This window comes from Chiloscyllium plagiosum, unplaced genomic scaffold, assembly GCF_037043375.1.
Source record: "Chiloscyllium plagiosum isolate Xiang-an unplaced genomic scaffold, Cpla_swu_hap1 HiC_scaffold_32, whole genome shotgun sequence".
Lineage (NCBI taxonomy): Eukaryota > Metazoa > Chordata > Chondrichthyes > Orectolobiformes > Hemiscylliidae > Chiloscyllium > Chiloscyllium plagiosum.
The window spans coordinates 45,213,711-45,226,606 of record NW_028270170.1 but is presented as its reverse complement, the minus strand read 5'-3'; the positions used below and the strand labels follow the sequence as shown (position 1 = coordinate 45,226,606).

At 43.5% G+C, this 12,896-nt stretch overlaps 1 protein-coding gene across 4 annotated transcripts in view; it reads right to left on the bottom strand.

The window, feature by feature from the left end:
• Nucleotides 1-12,896, bottom strand: part of kansl1b (KAT8 regulatory NSL complex subunit 1b) — a 314,956-nt gene that overhangs the window by 91,809 nt on the left and 210,251 nt on the right. For 3 of the 4 annotated variants that reach the window (XM_043675343.2, XM_043675342.2, XM_043675346.2), the window contains one exon: nucleotides 1,219-1,395. In XM_043675343.2, the coding sequence (XP_043531278.2) occupies nucleotides 1,219-1,395 (177 nt within the window). The remainder of the gene's footprint in view (nucleotides 1-1,218; nucleotides 1,396-12,896) is intronic. The other variant, XM_043675347.2, reaches the window with a different exon arrangement.

Here is a 12,896-nt window from a genome sequence, read left to right as displayed (position 1 = left end):
GTAGGGGTATGGGTGGGTTGCGCTTCGGCGGGTCGGTGTGGACTTGTTGGGCCGAAGGGCCTGTTTCCACACTAAGTAATCTAATCTAAAGATCCCTCTGCTCCTCCACCTTACTAAGAACTCTACTGTTTACCCTGTATTGCGCATTCTTATTTGTCCTTCCAAAATGGACAACCTCACACTTGACAGGGTTGAACTCCATCTGCCACTCCTCAGCCCAGCTCTGCATCATATCTAGTCCCTTTGCAGCCGACAACAGCCCTCCCTTACTATCCACAACTCCACCAATCTTCGTATCGTCTGCAAATTTACTGACCCACCCTTCGACTCCCTCTTCCAAGTCATTAATAAAAATTACAAACAGCAGAGGACCCAGAACTGATCCCTGCGGAACTCCACTTGTAACTGGGCTCCAGGCTGAATATTTACCATCGACCACCACTCTCTGACTTCGACCGGTTAGCCAGTTCTCTATCCAACTGGCCAAATTTCCCACTATCCCATGCCTCCTGACTTTCCGCATAAGCCTACTATGGGGAACCTTATCAAATGCCTTACTAAAATCCATGTACACTACATCCACTGCTTCACCCTCATCCACATACTTGGTCACCTCCTCAAAGAATTCAATAAGACTTGTAAGGCAAGACCTACCCCTCACAAACCCATGCTGGCTGTCCCTAATCAAGCAGTGTCTTTCCAGATACTCATAAATCCTATCCCTCAGTACCCTTTCCATGACTTTGCCTACCACCGAAGTAAGACTAACTGGCCTGTAATTCCCGGGGTTATCCCTATTCCCTTTTTTGAACAGGGGCACAACATTCGCCACTCTCCAGTCCCCTGGTACCACCCCCGTTGACAGTGAAGACGAAAAAATCATTGCCAACGGCTCTGCAATTTCCCCTCTTGCTTCCCACATAATCCTAGGATATATCCCCTCAGGCCCAGGGGACTTGTCTATCCTCAAGTTGTTCAAAATGCCCAATACATCTTCCTTCCTAACAAGTATCTCCTCTAGCTGACTCGTCTGTTTCATTCTCTCCTTTTCAACAATACGGTCCCTCTCATTTGTAAATACTGAAGAAAAGTACTCATTCAAGACCTCTCCTATCTCTTCCGACTCAATACACAGTCTCCCACTACTGTCCTTGATCAGATCTACCCTCGTTCTCATCATTCTCATGTTTCTCACATACACATAAAAATGAATCATACCTGTTTACCCACAATTTTTGGCAGTGAAGAATGACTGCAGACTGACATCTCAAGCTTGACACCGGCACTATTAGTTTTCAGTTCCGTTTGAGTTGGAGAATCAGCCCTTTCTGGGGAGCTTACTTGTAGCCGATTTAAATCTTCTGAGGCTGGAGAATCTCCAAGAATAACTGAGCCCTGCGGGGAAATGATACAAGTCAGTAAAACACTTGTTCAACATCACAACTCTAATTAAGAAAATGTATCATCCATTTATGTTGCAAAACATATTGCAAGGATAACAGTGCTGTTATGACCTTTACATTGTGTACTGAAAAAAAGCACTCAGAAGCAAACACACTTCCTTGTGCCAATTCTGCACCTTATGGCAGTATTTTCCATTTTAGTTTCTTTCCAAGTTTGTAAGCTCATATCAATTCAAAATACTCTTTCTAGACAGTCAAACTTTGAACCATAAAATGTCCAAACATATTTTTCAAGGAAGAGCACTTGTTATCCAACCATTTCACCATGTTGAAATCATTGATGAAAAAACTATCTAAACCCATAAAGATGGATTTCAGTAGGGCACAACATTTAGCAGGCCAAGCAACAGTTTTTATCAGGACAACAGGTTTTGAATTTAGCCAATTTGAACCAGGCACTTTGGTACCAAAAACTCATTAAATTTAAATCTGAAGGCTTTGACAATATAGAATTAATCCTATTGTAAGAAATTGACATGTCATCAAGAGTATAAAAGAAGGGGGCGGTTGGACAAAAACCCCAGAGCTAACGGTTCTCACAGTCACCTATGTATTAGAAAAAAGTACTACCTAAAAAAAATTGTACCAATGATGGAAAATGACAGAAGAATCGATGGAGGAGGCTCTAATAACCTGGCTGTAAATTTGAGAGACTAAATTCTATTATTTTGTATGAGTAGGAGTTTTAATTATTGGAAGAGCATACCATTAAAATTGGGAATAGCTAAAAGTCGGAAGGGATTTATTCAGTTTGTTAATAGTTTATTCAGTTTGTTCACTGTTAAAGTTAGGTAAATAAATTGTTACTTGTTGATTTTAAAATGGGTGTCTGATGTATTTTTATTTAACCACTAGAAGTTGCTGAAGAGCTGGTTACACCACTTTTCACACGCTTTTTACAGACTATAGAGCGAGGCACTCCTCTTTGGGTGTTTCGGTTTTGGGGTGGGGGGGGGGGCGTCAACCTTCACTTTATAACACCAGTGACTAAGGAGGATACAAAGATTTTGTAAAGGCCTCAGCAATGCCCCCACCCAGTCCCTCAGAAGTCTGGGATAAATGTCATCACGTCCTGGGATTTGTCTACCATAATGCTTTCCAAAACACCCAACACCTTGTTTGTATTGACATGCCATAGAATATCAACACACCTCTTGCGAGATTCACCATCCACTCACCCCTTCTCCTTCATGAAATGATGTCACTCCACTTCCTTCAGCTCCATGCATAAATTCTCTCCATGGTTCTGGATTGGATCTATCCTTTGCCTCGCTCCCTTTTCTCCGTATATATGCATATGCTTTGGGGTTTGCCTTAATCCTGTTTTCCAAAGATATTTCATGACCCCTTTTCGCCTCCAAATTCCTTCTTTGAGTTCTTGCCTGTTCTCTTTATAATCTTCAAGGGCTCTGTCTGCCTTCAGTTTCCTAGTCTCATTTTTATTTTTCTTTAATCTCTCCATCCCTGAGGCTCCCAGCATCATTCCTGATGAAGGGCTTTTGCCCAAAACGTCAATTTGCCCACTCCTCAGATGCTGTTGTGCTTTTCCAGCACCATGCTCTTGACTCTAATCTCCAGCATCTGCAGTACTCACCTTTGCCATCTCATTTTACTTTTTGCCTAATCTATAGCTGTCCAAGGTTCCGGAATCTCGCCACCCTTATCTGTCATTTTCACAGGAACATAGTGGAATGAACTCTAACCAACTGGTCTTTAAAATATTCCCATGTATCAGATATGGATTTACCCTCAAGAAGCTGTGCCCAAACCGACACTGTCCAGTCCCTGCCTTTTATTATGGAAGTTAGCCTTCTTTCAATTGAGCAATTCCTTCTCCCCACCTTGAACCTTCGATCACCTGGCTGGGCTCATTCAACCCCCACCTCCTGAGATCTCGTCTTGCCCCTTCCATAGTTGGACTACTTATATATAGTTTCAAACAAAACTGTCCTGGACATATCTAACAAATTCTCTCTCATTGAAGCACCTGGCATAAAGCAAATCCCAGTCACGACTGGTTGAAGTTAAAACCACCCACCACAACAACCCTGTTATTTTCATATTTTCCATAATCTGTCCACATATCTATTCCTCCATCACCCACTGGCTGCTGGGAGGCCTGTAGTACAATCCCAAGTGACTGCACCCATCCTATTTCTGAGCCACACACGTATGGCCTTGCTAGATGAGCACTTCAAGGTGTCCTGCTTCCATACAGCTGTGATATTCTCCCCAGCAGTAATGTAACTCCCTCAACCTTTTTCACATCCTTCTTTCTCATGTCTAAAACCTCTAAATCCCAGAATGTTAAACTAACAGTCTTGTCCAAGTCGGTGTAATAGCTATAACATCAGTATTAATCCAAGTTCTACGTTCATCTTCTTACCTGTCATACTATTATTAACACTAATACACTTCAAACCACCAGTCTCGCAATGTCCAGCAACTTCTATCTGTTTGTTCTTTCTCTTTGTATCCGACTTGCCTTCATCTCAGACTCATCCTTGGTCATTTTACTTGCTGACCGACTGCTCTGATTCCTGCACTCCTGCCACACAAGTTTGAACCTTCCCAATTGACACAAGTAAATTTCCCAGTCAGGATGTTGGTGCCCCTCCAGTTTAGGTGCAACCTGTTCCTCTTGCACAGGTCCCAATGTCCCGGAAGACATTCCAACTATCCACGTATTTGAAGTCTTTCCCTCTTAGACCAGCCCTTTAGCCATGTTTTTAACTGTATTAAATTCTTACTCCTCGCTCCACTGGCACATTGCACAGGAAGCAATCCTGAGATTACAATCCAAAATGTCCTCATGGACGAGTTGGACCGAAGGGTCTGTTTCCGTGCTGTACATCTCTATGACCTTATCCCTTTTAATGCCTATGTCGTTGGTACCAACATGAACCACAACCTCTGGCTACTCACTCCCCCACTTCAGAATATCCTGCGCACACTCAGAGACATCCCTTGACTTGAGCACCAGAGAGGCAACACACCAGCCTGGAGTCTCACAGGCAGCAATACCTTATCTACACTTTGACCCTCCTTGCTATACAGCAGAGCCAATTGTGGTTTCATTGATCTGGCTGCTGCTTTCCCAAAAGGCGAAACCCCAACCAGTATCCAAAACATTATACCTCTTTGAGGGGGGAATTGGTGACAGGGAAGTCGAGCACTGCCTGCCCATGTTTACTTGGCTTCCTGTGGTCACCCAATTCTTCTCTTTCCACTAGTCCTTACTGGTGGTGTAACCCGCTCACTGAATATGCTATCCATGACATTCTCAGCTTTGTGGATGATCCATTGAGATCCTCACCTGCAGGTCAATGCAGCAAATCCATGGTGAAACTGAACATACTTCCTGAATATATAGTCACCACGGACAATGGCTGTGTCTGTGATTTCCCACTTGTTGCAGGAGGAGCATTCCACAGGACGGATTTCTCCTGCTTTTGTGAATCTTTTCAACAAACTCAATCTTAACTGCAGTCAATAATCAAGGAACTGATTACACAACTTAATCCATTAGTCATCAAACTCCCACTCTCTTTTCCTAGCAGACTACAACCATAAAACCTAGAATATCATCAAATCCCTACAGTGTGGAAACGGGTCCTTCAGCCCAACAGGTCCACACGACCTTTTGAAGAGTAACCCGCCCAGACACATTCCCCTTCCTTATATTTACCCAAGACTAATGCACCTAATATAGACATCCATAAACACTATGGGCAATTTAGCATGGCCAATTCACCTAACTTGCACATCTTTGGATTGTGGGAGGAAATCGGAGCACCCAGATGAAGCCCACGCCGACACAGGGAGAACGTGAAACTCCATACAAATGACAGTCTCCCGAGGCTGGAATCGAACCAGGGTCCCTAGTACTGTGAGGCAGCAGTGCTAGCCACTGAGCCATCATGCGGCCCAAAAAGGCGGCATCTAAGTACATTCGCATGAGGCACTACTAACTCAGTTCTACAAACCTGGTTCCCGAGCAGCCAAGCCTTGGTTACTTTTTGAGTTGAGACATTACCTTTGGAGCTGTGCCCCTGGAGTTGCTACTCCAAGCTGCTACTATTCACCCAAATTCATTTTAACATAGGAATTAGAAGTGAGAGTAGGCAATTTAGCCCCGTGAGCCCAATCTGCAATTTAACATTATTTTGGCTGATCTTATCCTGGTCTCAACTCCTGCCTGCTCCCCACAGCCCTTTATCCCGCTTGTAACAGAACAAATAACAAAGAAAATTCCAGCACAGGAACCAGCCCTTCAGCCCTCCAAGTGTGCACCGAGGCAGATCCCGCATTGAAACCTGTTGTCTATTTTCTCTGCTTCCTGCCCATTCATATATTTGTCCAGATACATCTTAAAATGATGCTATCGTGCCTGCCTCTACCACTTCCGCTGGCAACATATTCCAGGTGCCCACCACTCTCTGCGTAAAACATTCCAAGCATATCTCCCAGAAACTTTTCCCCTCTCAGCTTGAACTCGTGACTCCTAGTAATTGAGTCCTCCACTCTGGGGGAAAAAACCTTCTTGCTCCACCCTGTCAATACCTCTCATGATTTTGTGGACCTCAATCAGGTCCCCCCCCCTCAACCTCTGTCTTTCTAATGAAAACAATCCCAATCTACTCAATGGCTCTCCATAGCTAGCACCCTCCAAACCAGGCAACATCGTGGTGAACCTCCTCTGCACTCTCTCCAAAACATCCACATCCTTTTGGTAATGTGGTGACCACACTGTATGCAATATTCCAAATGTGGCCAAAACAAAGTCTTATACAACTGTAACATGACCTACTAACTCTTGTACTCAATACCCGTCCGATGAAGGAAAGCAGACCACTCTCTTGACCTGTGTTGTCATCTTCAGGGAACAAGGGACCTGACAACCCAGATAGGTAGGAAAAGAGAAGCGGATTTAAGGCAGGAATTCAGGTATCTAGGGTAGAAGCTTAGAGCTAGAACAAACAGGCTGTTATCACTGATTTGTTGCCAGTGCCACGTGCTAGTGAGGCAAGGAATAGGGAGAGAGAGGGGTTGAACATGTGGCTACAGGGGATTGTGCAGGACGGAGGGTTTTGGATTCATGGTGGGACCTCTACAAACAGGATAGTGTTCACCTGAACCAGAGGGGTACCCATACCCTGGGGGTTAATTTGCTAATGCTCTTCGGGAGGGTTTAAATTAATTAAGCAGGGGGATGGGAACCTATAGTTCCAGTATACAGGAGATTGAGAGTAGTGAGGTTCAAAATAAGGTTTCAAGGTCACAAGAAGGCACCGGCAAGCAAGAATTTGGCTTGAAGTGTATCTACTTCAACACCAGGAGCATCCAGAATAAGGTGGGTAAACTTGCAGCATGGATTGGTACTTGGGATTTCAATGCTATGGCCATTTCGGAGACATGGATAGGGCAAGGCCAGGAATGGCTGTTGCAGATTCCAGGATTTAGATATTTCAGTCAGAACAGAGAAGATGGTGGAAGAGAGGAGGTGCGGCATTGTTAGTCCAGGACAGTATTACAATGTCAGAAAGGACTTTTGATACACTGAGGTAGAATGGGCTGAGGTTAGAAACAGGAAAAGACAGGTTACCCTGTTGGGAGTTCTCTGTAGGCCTCCAAATAGATCCAGAGTTGTAGAGGTAATGATAGCAAAGATGATTCTCGATAGGAGCGAGAGTAACAGGGTAGTTGTTAGGGGCGGACTTCAACTTTCCAAATATTGGCTGGGAATACTATAGTTTGATTACTTTAGATGGCTCAGTTTTTGTCCAATGTGCAGAGGAGGGTTTCCTGACACAGTATGCAGACAGGCCAACAGGGGCTGAGGCCTCATTGGATTTGGTACTGCGTAATGAATCCAGCCAGGTGCGAGATTTGGAGGTACCTGAGCACTTTGGCGATAGTGACCACAATTTGGTTATGTTTACTTTTGCAATGGAAAGGGTAGGTATATACCGCAGGGCAAGAGTTATAGCTGGGGGAAAGGCAATTGTTATACAATTAGGTGAGATTTAGGATGCATGGGATGGGGAAGGAAGCTGCAGGGGAATGGCACAATTGAAACATGGAGCTTATTCAAGGAACAGTTACAGCGTGTCATTGATAAGTATGTACCTGTCAGGCAGGGAGGAAGTGGCCGAGCGACGGAGCCGTGGTTAACTAAAAATGTTGAAGCTCTTGTCAAGAGGAAGGAGGAGGCTTATGTTAGGACGAGATGTGAAAGCTCAGTTATGGCGCTTGAGAGTTACAAGTTAGCCAGGAAAGACCTAAAGAGAGCACTAAGAAGAGCCAGGAGGAGACACGAGATGTTATTGGTAGATAGGATCAAGGAAAACTCTAAGGCTTCCTATTGGTATACCAGGAATAAAAGAAAGACGAGAGTAAGATTAGGGCCAATCAAGAAAAGTGATGGGAAGTTGTGCGGAGTCAGAAGAAATAGGGGAAGTGCTAAATGAATATTTTTCATTAGTATTCACACTGGAAAAAGACGATATTGTCAAAGAGAATACTGAGATACAGGCTACTAGACGAGATGGGATTGAGGTGCACAAGGAGGTGTTAGCAATTCTGCAAAGTGTGAAAATAGGTACGTCCCCTGGGCTGGATGGGATTTGCCCCAGCATGCTCTGGGAAGGCAGGGAGGAGATTGAAGAGCTTTTGGCTTTGATCTTTTTGTTGTCATTGTCGACAGGAGTAGTGCCAGAACACTGGAGGATAGCAAATGTTGTTCCCTTGTTCAAGAAGGGGAGAAGAGGCAACCCCAGTAATTATAGACCAGTGAGCCTTACTTCGGCTGTGGGTAAAGTGTTGGAAAAGATTATAAGAGATAGGATTTACAATCATCTAGAAAGGAATAAGTTGAATAGGGATAGTCAACACAGTTTTGAAAAGGGTACGTCGTGCCTCACAAACCTTATTCAGTTCTTTCAGAAGCTGACTAAACACGTGGATGAGGGTAAAGCCAATGATGTGGTGTATATGGATTTCAGTAAAGCATTTGAGAAGGTTCCACATGGTAGGCAATTGCAGAAAATATGGAGGCTTGGGACTGACAATGATTTAGTACTTTGGATCAGAAATTGGCTCGCTGAAAGACGACAGAGGATGGTGGTAGATGGGAAATGTTCATCCTGGAGTTCAGTTACTAGTGGTGTACCGCAAGGATCTGTTTTGGATCTACAGCTATTTGTCATTTTTATAAATGAATTAGATGAAGGTGTAGAAGGATGCGTTAGTAAATTTGCGGATGACAGTAAGGTTGATGGAGTTGTGGATGGTACAGAAGGATGTTGTGGGTTACAAAGGGACATAGATAAGCTGCAGAGCTGGTCTGAGAGGCGTCAAATGGACTTTAATGCGGAAAAGTGTGGGGTGATTCACTTTGGAAGGTGCATCAGGAATAAAAAGTACTGGGCTAATGGTAAGATTCTTGGTAGTGCACAAGAGCAGAGAGATCTTGGGACCCACGTATGTCGATCCCTGAAAGTTGCCACCCAAACTGATTGGGTTGTTAAGGCGGCACGTGGTCTTTTATTAGTAGAGGAACTGAGTTTCGGAGCCATGAGGTCATGCAGCAGTTGTACAAAACTCTGGTGCGGCTGCACTTGGAGTATTGCGAATAGTTTTGGTTACCGCGTTATATTGGAAAGGATTCAGAGTGAGTTACGACGATGTTGTCTGATATGGAGGGAAGGTCTTCCAAGGCTGAGGGACTCGAGGCTGTTTTCGTTAGAAAGGAGGTGATTGAGAAGTGACTTAATTGAGACATATAAGATAATCAGAGGGTTAGACAGGGTGGACAATGAGAGCCTTTTTCCTTGGATGGTGATGGCTAGCACGAGGGGACATAGCTTTACATTGAGGGGTGGCAGATATAGGACAGACGTCAGAGGTAGTTTCTTTACTCAGATAGTAATCGGGGCATGGAACTGCCTGCCTGCAGCAGTTGTTGACCCGCCAATTTTCAGGGCATTTAAATGGTCATTGGATAGACACATGGATGAAAATGGAATAGTGTAGGTCAGATGGGTTGCTGATTGGTTTCACAGGTCGGCGCAACAGAGGGCCGAAGGGCCTGTACGGTGTTGTAATGTTCTTTTTTATATGATCTCTCTGTACATTAATTTTCCCCAGGACTTTTCCATTTACTGTATAGTTCGCTCTTGAATTCAATTTTCCAAAACATTTCAATTCACATTTGGCTGGATTGAATTCCATCTGCCATTTCTCTGCCCAACTCTCCAATCTATATTCTGTTGCATTCTCTGACAGTCCCCTTCACTATCTGCTACTCCAACAATTTTAGTGTCATCTTCAAACTTGCTAATAAGACCACCTATACCTTGCTCCAGATCATTTACGTATATCACAAACAACAGTGGTCCTCGCACAGATCCCTGCGAAACACCACTAGTCACAGTGCTCCATTTTGAGAAACTCCCTTCCACTGCTATTTTATGTCTCCTGTTGTCCAGCCAGTTGTTTATCCATCTTCCTCGTCCACCCTGGACCCCATGAGACTTCACCTTCTCCATTAACCCATCATGGGGAATCTCAAACGCCTTACTGAATGAAGTCCATGCATCTACAGCCCTTCCCTCATCAATCAACTTTGTCACTTCCTCAAAAGAATCCTATTAAGTTGGTAAGACATGACCTTCCCTGTACAAAACGATGTTGCCTATCATTGATAAGCCCATTTTCTTCCAAATGGAAACAGATTCTGGTACTCAGTATCTTCACCAGCAGATTCCCTACCACTCATGTCAGGCTCACTGCTCTATTATTACCCTGCTACCCTAATTAAACAAGGGGACAATTTTGCAATTTTCCAGTCCGCCAGGACCTCACTCGTGTTCTAGGATGTTGCAAAGATATCTGTTAAGGCCCCGCCTGTTTCCATACTTGCTTCCCTCAGTAACCTGGGAAAAATAAAAATAAAAAAAATTTTGCTCTGTTGCTGTCACTGATCGGGCTGACTTTGGTCTTCTCACAATGGAAGTAGCTGGCATGTGATAGATGCTGTACTTAAAAAGTAAAGCCACTGGTTTGCAATGAATGGTGCTCTGAAGAAGTGATAATGGCAGACGACTGTGGGACTTGAGGGTTATATCCGTTCTATAACAGTTTAAATGATATGGTGGCGGGAAGTACAATCAAGCTGGGAGATTTTACTATGTGACAAGAAAATCAATGGCAATATCAACTACAATAAAGTGACTGAAAGGCACAGTGACTGGGAGAGGAGTCAGAAGACCCAATAAAACGGGAGACTCAAGTTATACCTTGATATTAGAGTAGCCAGTGATGTGTGCAAATACAGATACAGGAGTAACAAAGAAGCAAATCAAGGTGGCAGGACAGCAAGAGGAAAGGAGAAGTGCAAAAGTAGAGTGGTAGAACTAATTTGGGGAAATAATCACCAAATAAAAGAAAAATCAAAACTACTTGAAAGCAACTGTTGGAACTGAAACAATTGGAACAACAAAGAACATGGAACAATACAGCGCAGAACAGGCCCTTCAGCCCTCGATGTTGCACCGACCTGTGAACTATTCTCAGCTCGTCCCCCTACACTATCCCAAAATCATCCATGTGCTTATCTAAGGATTGTTTACATCTCCCTAATGTGGCTGAGCTTTACACAAACATTACAAGACCACTGTAAAGACCACATTTGGGCTGTTAAATAACTCAACATTATACTCAGCGCAAATCCCTGAAGAGTTTTCAATTCTAGTTATAGTCCCTGCTAATTAATCTTCATGGGGTCAACTATTCTCACAATTAGCATTCAGCATGTTGTTAGCTGATCCTAACATGCATACTGATTTTGATTTTTCGGCTACACACTCCATTGTCGAGCACTTCTTTCTAGGCACCAATTCAATACCATTTCAAATAACTACTTCTGGAAAATACAACTGCCCATGTACACTTCTTTTCATGGCACTTTATGGCACACCTGTCATTCATTTCAGGAAGACTGTCCCACTTCCCACCAAGTAGATTAATTATTCAAATGCTTCCTCAAGTCAGAATAGTCATAAAAGCCCCAACTTAAATCCTGATTGGGACTAGAGCAAGTCTTGAAGGGTGCAACTCTTCCAAGCTTCACTGTGTTCGGTGAAAGAAGACAAACAAAAAATAAAAATCAGCTATTTTCTGGTGCTGGACAGTGTGTAATAACCCTTGCACAGAACTGCATACTTGAGTCTAAATCCCAATTCAAACTCTGATGACTCCTGACACACAGACTGATTAATTCCTCCACAAGGTCCTAAACACCATTCAAAATCTGCTGTTTGAGCATTATCCTTTTTCCAGATTTGCTGGAACCTATTCCCAGGTACTGACTTCATTAGTAGCCAATTCCTGCTGTCTTTTTAACGAGACAATGCTCTTCTCCAGAGGCCTCATGTCTGCAAGAACCTGACTGGGCCTCATGAATAAATAAAAGCTTGGTTTCCTTTTAACACAAGGTGCTACCCATCGTCAAAAGATCATCTTTTTCTTAGTTCCCAAGTCCACAGGTCCAAACCAAAACTGATCAAATAAAATAACTTCTTTTTAAAATTCATTTACAGAATGTGGGTGTCACTAGTCACCTCAGCACTCACTGCCAAACTTGAATTGCACAGAGAACAGTTTAAAGTCAACCACATTGTTGTGTATGTACAGTCACACGTAGACCAAAAATCATGAAAAATTAGTGATGGCTCTGACAATTGTTTGATACTCATGCTTGATGCTATTGTGAAAAATTGCTACTTGGCCTCTGGAGTTGTATTCAACAACAAGGCATGATTTACAACATGGGATTATATGCAAAAAAAGACATGGTCAGGCAGTGCAGGAGAGAGTGAGTGAGTGGAGTGAGTTCTTTTTTGAGTAAATGTTTTATTGAGATATGTCTCCTGATTAAACTTAAAAATATAAGCCCTAAGTATTAAGTTAGCCTGGAGCAGTGTTTTGTAGAGGAGTAAAATTGTGTTATTTTCTGGGTCTGCAGATTGGAAGAAGCAAAAATGGCCCTTGTAGAGGGATACACTCTTTTTGTCGGATGTGGGAGTTTAGGGACCGTTTATGTGTTACTGAGGATTATAGCTGCAATAAATGCCACTGGCAGTGAATCCTAACAGATCAAATCGAATTTACAAGAGCAAGGGGGTGTGATGGATGGTAGTTACAGGAAGGGAGAAAAGTTGCAGATACAGTCACATAGATGGTTAAAATCAACTAGGAGAAAGTGAGGACTGTAGATGCTGGAGATCAGAGCTGAAAAATGTGTTGCTGGAAAAGCGCAGCAGGCCAGGCAGCATCCAAGGAGCAGGAGAATCGATGTTTCGGGCATAAGCCCTTCTTCAGGAATCCTGAAGAAGGGCTTAAGCCCGCAACGTCGATTCTCCTGCTCCTTGG